Below are 14,210 nucleotides of genomic sequence, written 5' to 3'. Positions count from 1 at the left end.
TCTAATAATGTCTATATTTCTTGTAGCCTCCTTGTAAGAATTGGGATCCGAGTCCCAATAATTAGTAACATGTATAGCTCTTCAACTTCATTTGACTCTTCAATAAAGAAGCTCAAACGGTCACGAGGTCTAACCATCCTCCCACTACAACAAGGCTTTATAGGGTTTTCCATAGGTGGGGGAGTATCAGTGGTTGGTGCTACTGGGATTGCCTAAGTGTTAGGGTTATCCAACTTTTTAGATCACCATAGGCTCAGAACTAGGGATGATTTGATCATCCTCCAGGAATGTGGCGTGTTTGCTAACAAACAATTTCACAATGTTATAAAAGTAATATCCAAAAATACAAAGGCAGCTACGAGTAACTGAGAATGTAATGAACCGTGTCCAATATGATTATATCCCTTCTCTTTGAAACACCATTTTTCTGTGATGTTCCCAGGTGCACCCAGTTGGAATAAGATGTCCCTTTCATGTTAAGTGGTCGGTGAAATCATCAGACAGCAACAAAGCTTTATTTTAACTAAATGGGGTCCTACATGGATCTGTGATGAACAAGTTTTCGAAGTAAAAACGTAGGAAAAAAAAGTAGGAAATAAAGAGAAAGGAAACAAAGCAACACTTCCGGACATCCCACCTAAACGTGATTTGTAACATGAATCTTTGCCGTCCAAACAGCTCTATTAGATGTCATACTAGGATCTAAGATTGAGCATTTGCATGTCTTTCCTTACCAACTCTTCAATGGTCATTTTATGTCTATCCTTTCCTCTTCGAGCTTCCTCCATTTGGATTTGGTCACTACTCCTTACAGGATCATTCAAAGGTCTACGTTGAACATGTCCAAACCACTTTAAGAGACATTCTCTAAGCTTGTCCTGAATCGGAGCAACTCCCAAATTGGTTCTAACTCGTTCATACCTCTCCCTATGCCTCCTAGTTTTGCTGCAAATCCATCTCAACAACATCATCTCTGCTACGCTCAACTTTCTATGTTACACTTCTTGACAGCCAAACATTCTGCCCCATAAATTATTACCGGTCTTATGATTGCCCTATAGAATTTACCTTTAAGCTTTAGAGGTATACGTTGATCACACAACACTCTAGAAGCACTTCTCCACTTCGTCCATGTAAGATATTTGATATATTTTTCCTAATTGGTTCTCAACCTTGGCTTGGAACTCTTTGATTTTTTTTTAAAAGCTTCCAACTTTCGATGCATTAGGTAAATATAATATCCATAACGTCAATAGTGATATGTAAAAGTGACAAAATATTACATGCATGGATATTCATAGGTCCACAAACATCTGAATGAATGACATCCAACATACCACTGTCTGGACCTCCTTTCTTAGGGAAAGGCTTCTTGACTATCTTGCCATGTAACTAAGATTCACAAATCTGGTAAGGTTGAATCTCAAAGAGGACCATCCTTTACTAGTCTTTTATGTTATCCACACCAATATGGTCTAGTCTAAGATGCTAGAGATACGTTTGATTAGTTATACTAATGGTTGTCCTGGAATTACTAGATTTATTCAAGATTGAATTAAGGAAATATAAACCATTCATTTTATATCCAGAAGCAACAATATTTCCATTGAAACTAGTGATCAAATCATTAACAAATGAAATATTATATCCATGATCTATAAATTTTGAAGCTAAAATTAAGTTTATATATAATAACAATTATTAAGTTTTCAAATTTCAATGGAATGCAAAAAAAGTGTTCCATTCCTACTCAGAGGATAATCTCACTTATCTTTATCCTTTGTTTTCGTAAAACCCCTGCAACATACTATAAACGTGCGTAGTAGGCCCACAACCCATGCACTACATATTAGTTGGTCCCACCAAAAAATGAGATTCAATTAAGATAAAAGATTCATAAATACTTGTTTCGACTCTCCTCCTCTTCTTCTTCTTCTTCTTCTTCTTCTTCTTCTTCTTCTTCTTCATCAGAGAAGCAAGATATTCAAGGTAAGGGTGTTAATTCCCAGCCCGCACCGATAGTACCGGTAGGTCTGATCAAGCTCGACGCGTTTATGGCCATAGCTAGATCGGCCCAATTAATATACGTGTAGGGCCTAAACCCGACCCATTTATAAATAGGTAGTACACGGTGCAAGGGATAAGTCCGATGTGCCTCCCGATCGGCCTGGCCCGTTTGCAAGCCTGACTCGGACTGACATGTTTAGCACGACCTTTTATATAGGTATTTTGATTTTTTTTTGGGATAGAATAGGATATAAATTGATTTTTTTTTTGTCAATTATTAATTGTAATTAAGTATAATATATTTTCATGCGGGACCAGTCAGGCCAAAGGCCTGGATACCCATCATTAGCTGAAAAAAAAAATGTGTAATATATATTTAAAATTGTTGATGATTTAACAAAATAAATTAAAGTATCTTAAATATAAGAAAAGTAAAGACCGTTTAAGACCCGTTTAAAGCTTTAATGGTACATTACCCTATTTAAGGCCCGATTATAGTCTGATTAGCCCGATTAGGAGAAGCCCGATTAAAGCCCAAAACTTGATCAAGCCTGACACGACACCGACCGAGACCACCTCATTCCTTAAATAGGTAGATCATGGTCCAAGGACATAGGCCCACCAGGCCTGGTTAGGCCTAACCGGCTCAGCCCAACCGATTGACACCCCTAATTCAAGGTAATCCCTCTTCTAGTGCCCTTGTTTGATACAATAGAAACAAATTTTCTTTGCAACTTTATTCTTTTTCTGCACTACTCCCTCTTGCATTGGTGTAGTTTTGGCCTTAAGACTTTCCTTTCTTACTTTTTACATTGAAGATAGAGAACACTTCTTTGTGACAAGAGCCACTGCCTTATTTTTCTTAAGAGCAGCTTCTACTTTAGTAAGCATGTTGGTTAACTCAGATCTGTGGCCTATCTTGACCATATTTATGTGGAAGTTCATAATGAAGGAACTATGGGCATCTAAAAGTGAAACAAAGATAATCTTAGTCTTGAATAGGATATCAAACAATATAATGAACTATAGGCATCACTTCCTTTGCAATTTCAAATCCCCTTGTCAAGGAAATAATCTCCAATGTAATTGGCCACCTGGGTGTAGCTTAGCCCATCGTAGTTCACTGAATGCTCAAGTCAAGTATTTATCTATCCCCTTAGAGTTGATCATAGCTTTGGGATAATACCTACATATCGGAGCAGGCCCTATCCACTATTTCCACTCTTTTATCTTTATCACAGTGTGGATGGGAATGAACAAGTTACCAATTTAGCTCAAGAGTTGGCATGTCGGAGTTCCGCAAAATCCCTGTAGGCAGTCCCCAAACCCACCGTACATAGAAGATCTTTACCATTTACAGGATCCTATTATATTTGTATCCAAATTGAGGGTAAAGAGGGAATTTACCATATATAAGCATTACACATGTTAAACTAACGGTCATACATCACATGAATGAGAACCGTTCAACTTTAACAGTAAAGAGCACTAAGGCAAAATATTCCATAAAAGTGGTGGTTTCATAATGATACTTGAATTCTATTTTATTGACCATCTCCAATTGTTTCAGCGAGATAAATGCAGTGGCAGATGGGTTAGCGAAGCATGCCGCTGCCACGAGAAGTTCAAATACCAAGGATGTAGCTCCAACTTTTATTATTTCTGATCTTGAGTGGGATGGCTAGCATATGCCTCGATTCAGGTTTCCGTAACTCTTCTTCTAATTGCTATGATTTCCTGTTCTGTTGATGGCCATGCCGAAGGTGGGGGCTGGATCTCAAAGGGCTTACTTTTGTAAACTCTCATTTTTCTGATTCTAATATACTCTTTGCTGGTCTTTAGCCCCTCCCACCACCAAAAAAAAATAAAAAACTAAACATTCCATGTGAATGACCCCAAGAAGATAAGAGGAGTCGAAATTATAATATATGGTATACCATCATGGGATTCCGTAACTATTCTCCAATGATTGGACTACATTTAGATCAAATTTGAAATTTGCTCCCACTGGACGTGGCCTCCCATGGCAGATATCATTCCTCCATCATGTCTAATCTCCACCTCGAAGTGCATCGCATGAACTTCTCTAAGTTATATTTCTTGTACATACTTAAGTTACATCTCACAAAGTTAATAATAATAATAATAATAATAATAAATTATCAACTCATGAGAAAACCTTGACAAAATAAATCTCTCTCCATTTAGGTTTGCCCAAGGGACATTTAATAAATGAGGAGTCTGGGAGGGGGAAAAAAAGAATATTATAAACATATTACATCATATAATGTAGTCCCATGACTACCCAACACAATTTTCATATAAAAAAAAAAAACATAACATTGTTTAATTGACAATTAAATAAAACAAAAACTCAATTGATCCAACTCTTGGATAGCCAAAGTAGGGTTTCAAGGTTATTCTTGTCATTGCAACCATTTGCAATATGAGATACTAAACACTTTAATATGTTGTCCAAGTTATTTTTATAAAGTCTCATATTATGGTATGAGAGGTGAAACGATCATTTTAGCCATATCTCATAGGGTTAATGATAGATATCTTGTTTTATCGTAACTTTACAATCATGTTGCCAATTATTTAATTTAATAAACAATTCTAAAATTGTAACAGAAAAATTGATGTAAAAATATTTTTGAAAAGGGAACCGAATTGGTTTAGAAATGAATCAAATCATAATTAGGTTTAAGGTCCAACCAGAACCAATTATGGGTTGAACTGAAAAATCGATTTTAGGCTAACCTAATACCAAAATCATATTTTTTAAGCATTTTAAAAGATAATTATTTGTAGCCCCTTGACTTATACTCATTGCCATAATATGTACAAATCAATGCATTGCATTTCCCAATAAAGAAATCGAATTACACTCAAATAGGAACCAAATATATCCCATATCTATTGTCAGACTGTAGTATTTTTAGTTTTTCAACATAACACTTTATGCATTAAGGAAATCATATATGTTCTATGCAAAATTAGTAACAATTACTAAAATCTTATTTAGAAGATTTTAAAATCTCATTAACGACAAATATAGAAATCATTTTCTAAATATTGCTACTAGTCAAAATAGAAAGTATTTATTTCCATGATGTCAATCGACATAAAATACTTTACCAAAAATCGACATAAAATTAAAACTGCATTCTAAAAAGGAAACAATGATGAAAAAAGAAAAAATGAATCACCACTAACCATGTGGAGAGAGTCGAAGTGGCCATCAGCATCCACCATAGCCACCATGACAACCCTCAAGAAGGGTTGCAATCAAAACCTAAGATCACCTTGTTGCTCTCAACTAGAGGCTGTCACTGTCTGAGTCATTTCTTTTTGTCATAATATTTTTTGTTCAGCCATCGTAGCAACCATATGACCTACTTCCGCAATTATGGATAGTCGGTTGCAAGTCATATGACCTATTATCCACAACCTTTAAAGGGTCCCTCAGCCCATGGTCAAGAACACCCCTCCGTCCTCTTCCACTTTTAGCTTCTTCTCTTCAACCCACAACCACAATGGCCACAAGTGGGGTGCATTTCCCCTCATTAAAGTGTAGCCCTGAAGTGGATTGCACTATTTTTCTGAAATAGAATATGAAGAAGAGAAGAAGAAAAAGAAGAAGAAGAAGACGAAGAAGGAGGAAGGCGAGAAGGAAAAACCCAAAGCAATGGTTACATTGACAAAAATGTTGTTAAAATTCTATATTCATCAAAGAACCATGCTTTGATACAAATTGTAAGGTACAACATAATCGAAATATGATGAATATAAAATTAAAAAAAAGAGTAATTTACGTCTCTCTCCCTCGTGTTTTCAAAATTTACATCAATCTCCCCTGTCAGATGACACTATTAGTGGGGTGCTAGTTTTGGGTGTTAAAATACGAGTTTGCCCTTTTACTTTTAACCACAATCGTATTTCAATTTACCCTTGTGTCTACCCTCATAACATTTTACCCCCAGCCTGAAAACAGAGTTGGGGTTTGACGGTTTAACCATCGCCGGTGATAGGGGGTTCGAGGGTTTCACCATCGCCGCTGACAGGTGTTGATTACGCAACAGGCGACAGTGACATGATCTCTATTCTCTCATTGGGGTCTGATTTTTCTGCCAATCTTTACTCTTTTTGTTCTATTGTCTTGAATAACTTTGATTTTGATTCTAGAGAGAAGTTGCCGATTGATCAGTACATTATAAGCTAGGTCAGTATTGCATGAATATTTAAGAGGGTTGAATGGTAAACAATGGTGAACTCCTCAACGTCTCCCTCTTCCTCTCCATTATGTATCATTTTTCCACATTAGGTATCTGATCCATAGTTGCAACTTGCAAGTATTATTTGGTTGCCAAATTCATCCAGAGATTTGAGAATCAATTATAATGACAATGATCATCCCTGAAAGAAGGTTAAAATAATGGCAAGCATATTTCCCTGAAACTGAAAGCCTGTAATTACAGCAAACTGTTCAAAATCCAATAAATTTACAACTTCGAGTCCAATGGTTTAGGAGAAAGACAGAATCAAATTGTTTGTAACATTTTGATTGTTTTGTTCATCACCACTGATAAGAAACAGGCCTGGAAATACCATTTGCCTAGGGAATGGTTAACATAAAATTGAGGGGAGAGATTTAGAAGAAGTTTCTAAGCTAACCAAGCAAATTCATAACGAAAATAAAAGTAGAAAATGTAGGGCAAAAACAATAAAAAATTTACTTGTGAGGCTGATGACTGCCTGAATACCTATCCATCAAAGTAACATAAATGAAATCACCGATCTTCAAGCAATCGAAAGTAGACCGAAAGAAAGAAGTATCACTTCCAAACGAGTCAATATCAATGAGATCGAAAAAATCCCTTTGACAAAAGTACTCCGTCATAACCCGATTTGCATCGAAATGCGTCACCACACATCTCCTCCGATCCCTTTCTAAAAACCTAACTTCTCCAGATAAGTTCAAAAAAATGGTCCTACAATACTCTTCATTTGCATCATTGGCCCAAGCAAAATCAACTTCTGCTTGAACAAGATACTAAAGAGATCGAATTCCACAACCACACATTGCATTAAGAACTCAAAGACTACCTTTTGATTTCTTAAAAATAGAGGCTACGAGGATTCTGAGGTCATGGCCGATTGCACTCTCTTGGTGGAAGAAAGATCCTGAACTAAATTAAAATAATAGTAAGCATATTTCCCTGAACTAAATTGAATTAAGTTGTATTGAAGATGTATTACAGAGGAGGGTAGAAGGATAAATTACATTAACGAGGGGTAATATGGGTATTATAAAAAAAAATTACAAGCTAAATGACAAACTGGACGGAGTCAACTTATTTGTAATATGTATCATCTAACAAAGGAGGTTGGTCTAATTTTTGAAAACACGAAGGATAAGGATATAATATCAGCAAAACATAGGGGAGGGGGATGTAAACTACTCTAAGAAAAATATCAGCATCCAAATCATGATAAATATAATCATTAATACTAACAATGGCTAATGACAGTTACTTAAAATACACTGATGGTGTGTCAATAGACATAAAATAAAAATTATATTCTAAAAAGGAAACAATACTGAAAAATGAAAAAATGAATCACCACTAATTATGTAGGGAGAGTTGAAGTGACCATCGACGTCTATACAAAGTGGTGGCCATTATTACATCACTCAATAAGAATTGTAATCAAAACTTAAGAGCACCTTATGCTCTCAATCAAAATTTACATGAGTCACTTTTCATTTTCACTTTTTTTTTTTTTGTTATAGTGGCAACTATATGATCTTCTTCCCTTGACCAAAGAAAGTTGGTAACAGGTTACATGGCCTACTACCCACAACCTTTAAAGGGGCCCTCAGCCCATGGCTAAAAGCACCCTTCTCCCCTTTTACTTTTACATTTTCTCTCCAACCATGACCATCATGGTCACGAGTTGGGTGTCTTTCCTCTCATTAAATTACAGTTCTCCAGTGAGTTGCACTGTTTTTCTAAAAAAAAATATGAAGAAGATAATAATAAGAATGAAAGAAAGAAAGAAAAACCCAAAACACTAGTTAAATTGACAAAAATGTCATTAAAATTTTATATACATCGAAGAACCATGCTCTGATACCAACTGTAAGGTGCAACAAAATCAAAATATGATGAATATAAAATAATAAAAAAATTCAGTATTCGAATCTTGATAAATATATTTATTAATACTAACAATGAGTAATGACAATTACCTAAAATAAACTGATGGTGTTATTTTAAAAGTTAAAGAATGTAGTACCTATTGATGATATTCGCAGAATTCTAGTTCTTCAATGATTGTAACCTAAGGTTGAGGGCAAAGTGACTATCTTTTTCTCCTCAATTATGTGATAATAAAGTGTTGTATAAATATGCTTTCAGCCTTAGCATCAATTTTTTTTTTATAATAAGGTTAGTAATAGAAATTACAATATAATAGATATAATCATCCTTAGTGATGTGATTCTAAAGTGCAAGCTTAAAGTTATCCTTAACTGCACTAAATAAAATTACATTAAATACATAAACTGAAAACCTTGATGACATTACATTTTCTCTTCACACACATCTAATATCCATATGGACCTTAAAGGCATGAAATAAAATTACTGTTATAAACCTTATCTATTGCACACTTACATATGAATGTCATAATAATGAGTGAACACGATAGGATTGAAACACTTTTCAAATAATTTCTATTTACTATAATTAAAAAAAAATATATATATATATCATTTTATAAACTCTTTACAAAAAACAAGTGCAAGGCTTCGGATTCTCTTTAATAAAAAGACAGTGAAAATCATATTGAACACCACACATTCATATCTATACCTTATATGTTGAATGATCAGTATATAGACAGTTATGTAGATAAGCATCAACCATTGGTATACCACAAGATACAAATGCAACAGTGAGTGTTTCACAAGTAAGGAAAAATAACTATCAGAGATTCTGTTACCAAAATCAATTAGCAGTAAGTAATTTATGAATCTCTGTCAATCAATGACAATATGCACATTATTCCTGTATTTATATTTTCATACCAATATTTCTATTGGGAAAATATATAATACGAAAATCCTAAAATAAAGTGTCCAAGTTTGTCCTCTGGCCTGAGGCCGCCAAGACCATCACGCGACTAACAAAGCTCCATTAGTAGGTTGACACTAAAAAAAATCACCTCAAACCTCATTCCATATAGAAGGGATAATTTCGTTTGGCAGCATTAAGGGCTCTATGGTACTACCACCCAGACCAATTTGCAAGTTGCCACCATATCCATTGCAACCGATTAACGTTATGTGGGTTACTCAAAACCGCTTCCTCTAAATTAGGATGTTCAATTGGCAGAACAACTTCAATTGACCCACTAGGAGTCAAGTTTCAGTTAATAATCGCATGGGACTCCTCCAACTAGCCAATTGGAATATTAGCTTGGTTATCACTCACAATGGGCAATGGAGATGAGATTGTAGCTATTTGAACTGCTGAGTCAGCATAACATTTCTTTTTCAGATCATTTCCATATCACTCTCCATTTTAAATTGAAAGAGAATGAATCCCTTTTCCTATCAAAGTAAGAAGAATTGTGCCTTTCAGATTCCAGGTTTTCTTTGCATCCTTATGAATTTCTTCTATGGACACAAATTGAAAATTTGTTCATCCAACCATGGCAAACTTAAACCTCTCAAGCCTCTCCTCATATGCCTCTTGAGGGATGATAACCTCTGTTAAAAAGCTGGCATGAATGGGGTCTGATAATTCATCCACATCCGGCAATCCTCCCCCCACAGTTGTTGAAAAGTAATGACGTATATTGCATTCTACCCATTCGGGTAACTCAATATACGATTTCTATACAATGTTAGCATATTCTTGGTAGGACTATATTCCACCAATCTTTACTATCATGGATAGTTTCCTATATTGTACAAACCCTAGTAAACTAGGGCAATACTTCTTCTCTATATAATGTAATATTCTCTCCATTGAGAGTCAAGCAATACAACACAACTTACTGTGTCAATAAAATGATAGGCCTAGCAGGCTGTGCCGTAGGCATTTCTCTATTATCACATGTGCGAGGCTCACCTATATTAATGAACTCAAGAAAACCCTCCTTATTCCTGCTCCTCAATGGTTGAAGATGTTGTTCCCCCTCCAAGAAAGGTTCAAAGAACCTATCTCCTGGTCCTCCCTACGAGTCCAACCCCCTAGAATCATCCTTGCCAACTTCCTCAGCCATAATTTCACCCGCACCTACTGCATCACTCATCTCTTTGTAATGATGATGTATTATTCATCCAATTGGAGCTCTTCCTTCACCACCCCATGGGAATGTTCTGCAAGGTTCATAACTAATCCTCTTACTACAAAATGCTTTCTTAGCAGGCATTTAGATTTGGTTTGACCCACTTTTTTTAGGTTTACCCAACATTACCCACATATCCGAATGTTGCTGAGCAGTTTTTGAATATCGAGTCTGATTTACCCTCTTTATTGTCATTTTTGCTACTGCATACACTGCTCTAGTTAAACGATTCGCAAAATAAAAATAGGTTTGTCTTAACAGTGAATTTAGTGAAAGCTGAAAAAGGGGGCACCACTGTTCTATAAACTGCCACTTGTAGTGGCAGTTTTAAAAAAGCCCCTCGGTGCATATCCGTGAGCGACAGTTGCATTTTACCACCATTGAAGGGTATGTTTTCCCTTTATTTATTTATTATTATTTTTTTTTTAACTAAAAGCCTAGCTATAGAGGCCGACTTAATAAAGCACTTCTAAATGTAGTCCTATAGTAATGGTACTAAGAAACCACAAGTATAATGTTGAAGATAAATAAGGTTCTCGTATGATCCTGATTCACACACATGGAATCCAGCTGGAATCCACAAGAAGGTTGGGTTCCTTGTGTGTGGATGAGAACCTGATTTAGGAATGGGATCTCTCCTCCGGTACTAAGGAATATATGCATGTAGACCAGTTTGGCTTTGAATTGAAAGATCAAGAAAGATATTCGTATGGGTTTTGAGTACATTGAAAGATCAAGAAAGATATTCGTATGGGTTTTGATTACATTGAAAGATCAAGAAAGATCTTCATTTATCTTCATTTACTTTCTTAACTTTCCTATTTTAGTTTCTTCACATCTCCTTCTTCCGCATCACAGAAGCATATCCTTCACTAGTTTCTTCATGATTTTAGAGCCTTTCTCATCAGATTTTCACTGACCGAAAAGGCAATTAACCACAGTTTTAGAAACTGAAATGGACATTGACCCGTTCAGGTGCCCATATTACACAGAGACTGACACAATGAAACTGGTCACTAAACTGAACTATTAGATTTAAAAATATTCCGTTACTACTTTAAAAATAGAGGAAATTCAACTACTACTTGCCAAATATTAAATACTACTTGCCAAATATGAATCCTAAATACCATGAACTTAGCCCAGTTACATCAAACCTATGTTAAGTAGAAAATCTTTCCAATTATATATCACCTGGGTCCAATGTTTTTTCTTTGTGCATTCAGGCTGTTATATCTTTTCAAAATGGAGTTTTTATTGGAAATCTGAAAAATAGTAAATGTATTAATTACTTCCTCAGTTTAGAATTTTTACTCTCCTATAAATTCAGTCAGGCAGATTTTGAACTCATTGTCTCTTTCTTAGAGTTGCTTTCAGACTGAAGTGGGGTCTTCTCCATTGCATGCAAAGCTGTGTGTGTTGGTTGCCCTGAGACTTAAGTAAGAATTTCCCTTTACTTTTGTTAGTTCCCTTTTAATCTACATTACCATCTTCTTTCTTCTGCTTTTCATCTCTTTCCTCTTAAGCCATTATGTTTTTCTGTTGTGGGGAGAGTAGATAGTTCATCTTTTCTTATTTTATTTTAGTTCTTCATTATATATATATATATATATATATGGGGAAATGTTCTCTGACCAAAAGCATGGCTCCTATACATGTGTGAGACCCAATCAGTGCCCCTATTTTGGTTCAATCCATAGGGTGTGGGAAGGTCATTTTATGGGGAGGAGAGAGAGAGTAATGTGGGTGCAGGACCCCATTTAACTGAGATTCTCTTGACGTATTGGGTTGTGTCTCTTTCCTCCTACTCTCATTTCTCTACTATTTTGTCTCATCTTTCCCTTATTTACGATTTGAACATTTTTTTCTCTATTTTGATTTTACATGGATCCATGTAGTCAACTCCATTAAGTTGGGATAACGCTAAGTTTGCTCTTTGTTGTTGTTATATATTTTCTTATAATATTTTTGTTTATTTGTTATTTATTTATTTTTTTTTTGTGCTAGTGTTTGCGTTGATCTGCGCAATCTGTGGACTTGCAGTCGTATGCATCTCTTGTTTGAGAAATAGGGTATGAATAAAAATAACCCCCATCATCTTGCAAACGAAAGCATTAAATATGAAGTTGAAATAAAATTGATGAAGGTTTTCCTTCACCCAAGTTGAAGGATTCACCACATATCTACGGTCATCCTTAAACCCCTTGCATATTGGAGGTTGAAATTTTCCTTCATCGTTCTCCTATGCCCATCCAAGTGTAATGATGCCCGTTGTTGAAGTAATTCCTGCTTTATCGTGGCTTAAGGAAAAGTTTGTCTAACAAAGTCAAGGGAAAAGGTTTTCTAAACATGAGGTGTAGGAAACGCCTACTCACATGATATATTTTATTTTCTTTTCTTTTAGGAGAGAAAAAAATAATGTAAATATCATGTGAGTAGGTGTTTCTTATGCCTCATGTTTAGAAAGACTTTTCCCCAAAATGAAGGAGCAATTACAGCGGTAAAGTGTAAAGATCGAGCACAGTTTACCTCAATTGCCCGTTGAGATAAACATCTCATTGGCAGATCAAATGAAGCCCAAATTTTATGGAAAGCTAGACCCCAATGCCATTTGCCTTTTATGTCAAGTTTTAGCCTGAATAGATATTGTCTAAGTACAACTAAAGCTTTAAAAATCTAGGGACCATGGGAGGCTACATGGGCATACATGATAGACCCAAATAGTAGGGCAGAAAAGAAAAAAAAAAATTCTTATCATTTTGCATGCATGTATACTCATTTATTGATGAAATATTTCAGGCCAGAAGAATCAACATGGAACCAAACAAAGCGCAATCACTCTTCCCTGTTGCTGAAATTCAGGCCAGCAGAACCAAAAATCTGTACCCAAATGACCTCCAGAGACAGAAAGAAAAAGTCATTTTTGTGATGGGTTCAACTGGGTCAGGGAAGTCCAAACTTGCAATATATCTTGCAAGTAAATTCCAAGGAGAGGTGATTAACTCTGATAAAATTCAAGTCCACAAGGGTTTAGACATTGTAACAAACAAAGTTACAGAAGAAGAAATGAATGGTGTTCCACACCACTTAATTGGAATCCTAGAACCTGAAACTGAATTTACTGTATCAGACTTCTGTGAACAAACTTCACTTGCAATGGATTCCATATTGAAAAGGGGCAATGTTCCAATTATAGCTGGAGGCTCTAACAGATACATTGAAGCATTAGTTGATAATGAGACACTTGAATTCAGAAACAAGTATGATTGTTGTATTCTATGGGTTCAAGTCTCACTTTCTGTTCTCAAGAAGTATGTTTATGAGAGAGTAGATCAAATGGTTGAAGCTGGATTAGTTGATGAAGTCCGAAGTGTATTCAAACCCGATGGAGATTACTCCAAAGGCATTTTACGATCGATCGGAGTCCCAGAACTTGATGCATACTTTAGAGCAGAAGCAGCTGGATATGAGGATGAGGAGATATTAGATAAACTGCTTGAAGAAGGAATTAATATGATGAAGTCTAATACATATGACTTAGCTTGTCGCCAATTTGAGAAGATCAATAGGCTTAGGTTTGAGAAGGGATGGAATATTCACCTCATAGATGCTACTGGGGTGTTCCTTAAACGTGGTGTCCAACGTGAGCATGAATGGAAGAATGGAGTAGCTTGGCCAAGTGTGAATATCATAAGAAGCTTTCTCTATGGAGATAATACTAATGTGATGGATAAAGATAACTAACTTCTTTTTTATTCTATGTGATGTGGGGAGCTTTGGTTCAGTGAAGGTGTGGTTTTGTTGGAGGTTTTCTTTCTTTCTTTTTTTTTTTTTTTTTT

At 35.6% G+C, this 14,210-nt stretch overlaps 1 protein-coding gene across 2 annotated transcripts; it reads left to right on the top strand.

The window, feature by feature from the left end:
* Positions 1-11,715: 11,715 nt before the first annotated feature.
* On the top strand, positions 11,716-14,183 carry LOC122071993 (adenylate isopentenyltransferase 5, chloroplastic-like). 2 transcript variants are annotated; one of them, XM_042636491.1, is made up of 3 exons: positions 11,716-11,810; positions 12,379-12,443; positions 13,171-14,183. In XM_042636491.1, coding segments are annotated over exons 1-3 (1,011 nt in total). In that variant the 5' UTR covers positions 11,716-11,809; the 3' UTR covers positions 14,116-14,183. The 2 variants fall into 2 exon arrangements, with proteins under 2 accessions (XP_042492425.1, XP_042492426.1); XM_042636492.1 differs by lacking the exon at positions 12,379-12,443 and having other exon boundaries at positions 11,727-11,810.
* The last annotated feature ends 27 nt before the right edge of the window (positions 14,184-14,210 follow it).

Source organism: Macadamia integrifolia, chromosome 2 (assembly GCF_013358625.1).
Source record: "Macadamia integrifolia cultivar HAES 741 chromosome 2, SCU_Mint_v3, whole genome shotgun sequence".
Taxonomy (NCBI): Eukaryota; Viridiplantae; Streptophyta; class Magnoliopsida; order Proteales; family Proteaceae; genus Macadamia; species Macadamia integrifolia.
Note: the sequence above shows the minus strand (reverse complement) of the source record. Positions and strands in the feature narration are given on the sequence as shown.